The 7,437-nt window shown below is 36.3% G+C and overlaps 1 protein-coding gene and 1 pseudogene across 1 annotated transcript; both read left to right on the top strand.

The window, feature by feature from the left end:
- Window positions 1-654: 654 nt before the first annotated feature.
- LOC109214175 (15-cis-zeta-carotene isomerase, chloroplastic) lies at window positions 655-4,958 on the top strand. Its single transcript, XM_019378067.1, has 4 exons — window positions 655-1,244; window positions 3,074-3,220; window positions 3,346-3,555; window positions 4,289-4,958. The coding sequence occupies exons 1-4, from the start codon at window positions 831-833 to the stop codon at window positions 4,622-4,624; spliced, it is 1,107 nt and encodes a 368-aa protein (XP_019233612.1). The 5' UTR covers window positions 655-830; the 3' UTR covers window positions 4,625-4,958.
- Window positions 4,959-5,786: 828 nt separating this feature from the next.
- LOC109214171 overlaps window positions 5,787-7,437 on the top strand; it is a 2,946-nt pseudogene continuing 1,295 nt past the window's right edge.

Raw genomic sequence — 7,437 nt, 5'->3', positions numbered from 1 at the left:
CACTCTTCAATCTAATTGGTCGGAAAGAGTTTGTTCTTATCATAACTCTTCCCTTCCACAACTATAAATAGGGTCTTCATAACCCAGAAAAGACACCAGAAGTTATAACAAGAAGACACAAGGGAGCTCGTGGATCAAAGGCCACAATTCTCTGCAAACTGCAAGTGTTCAAGCACTTCAACACAAATTTCAAGTTTTCAAGATCAAGAACGAAATCAAATTAAATACAAGGCGTTCAAGATCAAGGCTACTTATTCGTGATACAATTCGTGGCAACAATCAAAGTGTTTGCGACGGCTAAAACAAATTCAAGATTAAGTTCAAAGGCCCTTGAATTTATATTGGAAAGTAGAATCAGATGAATCATAGAGATTGTAACACTCAAATATTGGAAATCAAATACTACGATTGTTGCAATATTTTTCGATCTCGATTATTTTTTTAACGCAATTTATTGTCTACCGTTAGCTATAGAATAACGGGCTGTGAAAGAAGATAAATTCTATAAGATGATACATGATAGTAATTAGTGACAACTCCTTGTAATTGAATCTATCAACATCCTCCTAAATAAAATAATTTAAATACACGGATTTTACTAAGGAAGGTATCTTTTTATAGGCAGACATATGTTTTTGCCGACCCAAACCAAACAATCAAAAATAAACATAAAAAGCTACAACTAGTATCTCATCACCCACTTCCCTCCACTAACTGTCCAAAATACACCAAAGAGCACATCTCCTTTAAGATACTTCTCTCCCCTTTGCATAAATCCCAAACTCACACACACACACACACACACTTTGAAACTCAATAATTTTGCAAAAATGGCCACTTCAATTTTCCTCTCACATCCTCTTTTTCCTTTCCCTCCTTTATCATCAAAACACCATAAAATTCCAACTCCCAAACAAACCTCAGCCATAATAGCAGATCATCCCTCCATCAAACACACCAAGAAACCATTTTTCAACTCCCATTTTCCATTTCCTTACAAACCCAGAAAGGAAATTTGGTCTATTTCAGTGGGAAGAACACAAGTTGATGATAAAGATGAAATCTTGGTGGGGGAAGATTCAGCTGAATTCCAGTTATCCAAACAAAAGATTTCATCTTGGGTTTATTTTGCTGGGATTCTTGGTGTTGTTCTTTATGTTCTTAATGTTATTTGGATTGACAATTCAACTGGTTTTGGAAAATCATTCATTGATGCTGTTTCAAGCATTTCAGATAGCCATGAGGTGGATATTTATTGCTTATTTGCTTTGTCTAATTCTGTTTGTATCTTTCTTCTTTTTTCCTTCTTTTTTTTTCTTGCTTTTTTCCTGAATTGGGTCTTGAGATATTGCTTTTTGTTTTATTCTTTACTTGGTTTTAGGTGTTTAACATGTTACTCCCTTCATTTGATATCTATTCCAATTTATATGACGTAGTTTGACTCGTGGAGTTCAAGAAAAAAAGATGCTTGTCGTGTTAAATATGCTATAACATTTGTATGGCTATAGAAGCTTTTCAGGTAGAAAAATATTAAGTTTAAAGTTAAATGTGTTTTCAGGTATAAAAATGTATGTTCTTTTGGAACGGGCTAATAAGGAAATAATGTTACATAAACTGAAATACAACAGGAAAAGGAAAATTTTCTAAAATAAGAAACTTTAAATGAAAAGAGAATTACCTAAGGGGAGTTACATTATTTTCCTTTCTTTTTCTTTAACTTTACTTGATAGTGATCCTAAATTTTGTAGTTTCCTGACAGAGGACGGAGTTCCCATTTCTTCCTCATTTGCAGTCCTTGTTGCACTTCACTCAAAATTAGTATTTTGACAATCTCAATAAACGTGCTTTTACCATGCTTGGTTATATTCTATATGCATATTTTTCTAATAGTGATGTCGAGCCAGCTTTCGCGCACCTTTACTGTTTTACCTGGTAATTATATCCTCCTACTAGTATAGATATCAAGGAACTCTACCAACCAAGTGTTAGGCATTACCTAACTCCTTTTTTTTTGCCTCTGCGAAATTTAAACCGTGGTCTAACAAGGTCTTTGTTTGAGTTTCATCGACTGCTAGCTCACGCGCTTGGGTGTAATATCGTCTACTAACTATTACTATCTGTTAAATTTGGTTTGAAAATGAGGTAGGGTGAAGATTCTTATTTTCTGCTATCTAGACTTTAGCATATAAATAAAAGGACTTTCTTTTCAGGTGGGTGTTAAGGTTCTTGCTTGAGTTAATAAGTGCTAATTGTAGCAAATTTATTGCTTATTTGAGCTTGACTAATGCTTGGGACAGTTCAGTTGGAATTGGCATATGCGCTAACATATTGCGGCCACAACTTTGTTAGTTAGGTGAATAACTACTGGTTTGTCTGACTTTCTTTATCTTTTTTCATTGCTGCTCTTTTGTCTGCAGTAACTAAAATATCGTGTCTTAAAATGTGTGACTAGCAATTCTTCGTGTCATTCTCTATAAGTTATACAAGATTATCTCACTTATCTAGTGACCTAAATAAGATGTTTTACAATCATGATTTGTTAAAAAGAAGAAGGTAAAAGAAATAGCAGGAACCACTGAATAATTGTCATTCTCACATTTCCAAGAATTTTTATTTTGAAATTTTAATTACTAGTGAGTCTAGGACTAAATTTCAAGATAAATACTTAATATTTTTGCATAGGTTGTTAGACTTTTTTTGGCTCTCTTGAGAGAAGTGGTCTTTCTTCTTTTTCTTCCTTTATAAATTTTGTTTTTGTTGGTAATGATACAGTTGGAGGTGTAGCTACTGATACGTCACAGGTATTAAGGAACGCATTGGAATTAAGTAACTTATGATATGAAGAATGGGACTTAGGCATAGTAGTCGTACGAGGCAAGAGATGCATGTGAATTATTGACGAATCATGTGGGCGAACATACAGTTGTCTGAAACTTCTGCTCTGTTGTTTCTTTCTTCATAAGCTTTTCTTCTTTTCCACTTTGGCTCTCTTCGTCACCAGCATAAATATTATTCTTTCGTTTTGCATAATTAAATTTCTGTTTGCTGAGTGTTTATCCAAATGTTTCCGCAGATTGTAATGCTTTCCCTCACCTTGATTTTCGCAATAGTCCACAGTGGTCTTGCTAGTCTTAGAGACAAAGGTGAGGAACTCATTGGAGAACGTGCCTTTCGTGTATTATTTGCCGGGGTATCTCTTCCATTGGCACTCAGCACAATTGTGAGTTTCTACTCTGCTGGCAGAAACTGATAATCAGTATTTTTTGGTAACTTTTATAATTTTCCGGTGCAATGCTTGATAAATGGAAATTTAACATAACCAAAGGTTCTTATGATGGTGTACAGGTGTATTTCATAAACCACCGATACGACGGAGTGCAGTTATGGCAATTACAGAGCATAGCCGGACTTCATGAACTAGTTTGGTTCTCTAACTTTATTTCCTTCTTCTTCCTATACCCATCGACGTTCAATTTACTAGAGGTAGCAGCTGTTGACAAACCCAAGGTGCATCTTTGGGAAACTGGGATTATGAGGATTACCAGGCATCCACAGGTATTAGTCAACATTCACTTAATTGTGACTTACTGTTGTGTAAGATACCGATTGAATCTGATACCATAAAGTTCCTTGTCCTGAAACACCATTTTGTACCTTTTAGTCTCAAAAGTCTTTCTGGACCAACTTCAACTATGGATTCATATCACTTCACTTTGTACCGTGTATTTTTTTTATTATTTTCCAGGATATAAAAGACGTAATAAACAAAGGAAGGAGGTTTAGATATGATGATTTGTGTTTATAATTTCAGAAGGGTTCAGGACTAGTTTCCTAAGGTTTATACAAGTGTATAAAACTCATCTTACCGTGCGAAACTATGTTCTACTTTTGATTCTGTGAATCAAAGTATTGACTCTATGGGTCAAAGGGTTTGTTGAAGGAGTCAAATAAGGCATGTCACAAAGAATAGTATTACACGAAAAGGACGAATTTGCCGCATGATGAGCTTTAACAGGAAAAGAGGTCAAGATTATTGTAATCCAGTTCTGATAATGCAGAAAAGGAAAGAGACCGTCCTATTGATGAAGCTGTTCCATAATTGAGGATTTTCAGTAAAGAGGAACCCTTCTCAAGTCTTGAAACTTGAGAAACAAGTTTCCTTTACATGATTGTTATCATTGTTTTTGTGCATATATGTTAAACATTTTTGCTTGTATTTACTGCTTCATTGCCAGGTATTGTTATTCTTTCTTTTATAGCTAATTGAAGCCTATGTTCTCCCTATCAGATGGTTGGACAGGTGATATGGTGCTTAGCTCACACGCTGTGGATCGGGAATTCAGTTGCAGTGGCAGCCTCAGTAGGTTTGATAGGACATCATCTGTTTGGTGCCTGGAATGGAGACCGAAGGTTAGCTATACGACATGGTGAGGCTTTTGAAGTCGTGAAGAACAGAACAAGTATCATTCCATTTGCAGCTATTCTTGATGGCCGCCAAAAGTTGCCCGAAGATTATTACAAGGAATTTATCAGATTGCCATATATATCGATAACAGCATTGACATTAGGTGCTTACTTTCTCCACCCCATTATGCAAGCTGCCAGTTATCGGCTACACTGGTAGTAGCCCTGATGTCACAAAACTCTTTTCCATACAAGAAATCGTGAATCCAAGTTGTACATTTCAAGATATATATAGGTTGCTATTGACTATTTAAAGACAACTGTTGGAGCAACTATTACACACTAAAGTTTGCCTGAAGGAGTAGGAAAGAAAAGAAAGAAGAGGAATATGAAGGATTCAGTTTATTGCTCGTAGAAATATACAAGTTCCAACTTTGGTTTCCTTCAAATTCTATATTGTGTATTATTGTATATGTCCTTGTTCTGACTTTATTTTAAGCAACTGTAAGAGAAGATATAATACATGGATTATGATGGGGATATTACAATACATATATTACTACTTGCGTAGAAAAGTTTTCCATATTGTATGGTTGATCTTTTTATAGATGGGACAGGGGAATGTATCCAATACTGCGTTTGGTTTGAGGGTCATACACGGTTATAAAAGGGCAGCTCGGTGCATTAAGCTTTCGCTATGCGCGGGGTCTGGGGAAGGGTCGGACCACAAAGGTCTATTGTATGCAACCTTACCCTGCGTTTCTGCAAGAGGCTGTTTTCACGGTTCGAACACGTGACTTTCCCAGTTATGCCAAGGCGCCCCTAAATATACGGTTATATTAAGTTATTTTCAGTTGTAAGATCTTCAAAGACAATATGAAAGATATTAAAAAGTTGAAGACTTTTGTACCGATAAAAGTTTTAAAAGGTAAGTATAGTAAAATATCATGACGATGCTGACTATAATGGTGTTCAGATTAGTTTGCACACATCTTGATTATTTCATGAGTATTTGTTACTTCTCATCAGCACAGGTACCGAGAGTAAAAAGAATTTGTACGTGCTAAAGTTAACACGAAAAAATAATAAAACAAAGAAGATAAAACAGGGAGAATTATTGGGGACGTTGGCTATTATGTGAAAGGTAATAAGACAAGCAATAGAATGAAAATGGACAATGAAACAAACAAGAAGGCAAATTCTCTTTTTCGATTAAAACTACTTTCAAACGGATTACTCAACGTTGAAAAAGGCTTCTTTCAACTTTGTAATTGCCTCCTCTCACTAGCCTACACAGCCCATCAAATATGCAAATACATTCTATATAAAGCAGAAAATACTTGTCCAAAAAAGAACACAAGATTTTATACTTGTCCAAAGTTATGAGGCATGTCAATGGTCATCATCGAGTCGATACAACGATCGATATAGGGACTAGGCCAGTAAATTTCACAGGTGGGCTAGAATTCTCAAACCTTACATACACTGTGACAAAGAAAATAAAAGATACTGATGGAAAATGGCTGAATCAAGAAGTTGACTTATTGCACCAAATAACTGGCTATGCACCAAAAGGTTGTGTAACTGCAGTTATGGGTCCAAGTGGTGCTGGAAAATCAACATTCTTAGATGGTTTAGCTGGTAGATATTCAAGTCTTAGGGGTAGAGTTTCTGTTGATGGAATGGATATGACACCAAGTTTTATTAAGAGAACTTCTGCTTATATTATGCAAGATGATAGACTCTTTCCTATGCTTACTGTTTATGAGACATTGCTCTTTGCCGCTGATTTTAGGCTTGGGCCAATCTCAATGACTGATAAAAGACAGCGCGTTGAGAAGCTAATCGAGCAGCTTTTGTTTATCTGTAAGTCAATCAACAACTGTCATATAATTTTTTATGCACTAGATTACTATATATTGTAATCATTTATAAAGGTGGAGCCAGGATTTCAGCTTTATGGGTTCTGGATTTTAGAATAACGACTTCAAGTGCTAATAGCTGCGCTCTAAATTTAATATTTGTACATATTTAAAAAATTTCTTAACAAAAATATACTGTTTGAGCAAGAAGCTACTGGGTTCAGCCGAACCTGTATTTGGGCTTCAAGCTCTACCCCTGACCATTTATCGTTTATTTTATGGCAGTCGGCTAGGAACACATACATAGGTGATGAAGGGACACGAGGAGTATCTGGTGGAGAACGTTGTAGGGTGTCAATAGGGGTGGATATAATACATGGACCTTCCTTGTTATTTTTGGATGAGCCAACTTCAGGTCTTGATTCAACTAGTGCTCATAGTGTGATTGACAAAGTTCATGCCATTGCGCGAGCTGGTAGCACAGTGATCCTAACGATTCATCAACCATCGTCTCGAATCCAGTTGCTTCTTGACCATCTCATTATTCTGGCTCGCGACAGCTCATGTATCAAGGATCACCAAAAGATGTTGCTGTACATCTTGGTAGAATGGGGAGAAAAGTACCAAAAGGTGAAAGTTCAATAGAGTATTTGATTGATGTGATTCAAGAATATGATCAATCTGAACTTGGAGTTGAGGCATTAGCTGCATTTGCTCTTACTGGAATGAAACCTGCACCATTAGGCGAACATGAGATGTCAATTGTCCCTTCATTACCAGCACCGTCACACAAGTCTAACAAACGCCTTGATCATTTGCAAACAAATGCGAAAAAGGATCAAGATCTTGATCATAGTCTAAGAAGTCCCTGGAATTCATCTAAGTCTTGGAGTGCTAGCCATAGTGGAGTTCTTCAAACACTAGGATTTTCACCTGCTAGACAGCGCACGGATCATAGAAACTCCAATCCTATGAGGTAAAACATTCTTTTATGTCAAGGCATGAGTTGTTCTAATTCCTTGATCGGTATGTTAGTGTCCAACATTGTCTGAGGAATAGGCTGTTTGTCTCCTTATACGAGCTTGCTTTTGAAGTTAACTTAGGTCTAAGGTCCATTTTCTTAACATGGTATCACAGTCGGACACACCCTATTCTAGGCCAATGTTGCCCC

The sequence above is a fragment of the Nicotiana attenuata genome, unplaced genomic scaffold, assembly GCF_001879085.1.
Source record: "Nicotiana attenuata strain UT unplaced genomic scaffold, NIATTr2, whole genome shotgun sequence".
NCBI lineage: Eukaryota > Viridiplantae > Streptophyta > Magnoliopsida > Solanales > Solanaceae > Nicotiana > Nicotiana attenuata.
Note: the sequence above shows the minus strand (reverse complement) of the source record. Positions and strands in the feature narration are given on the sequence as shown.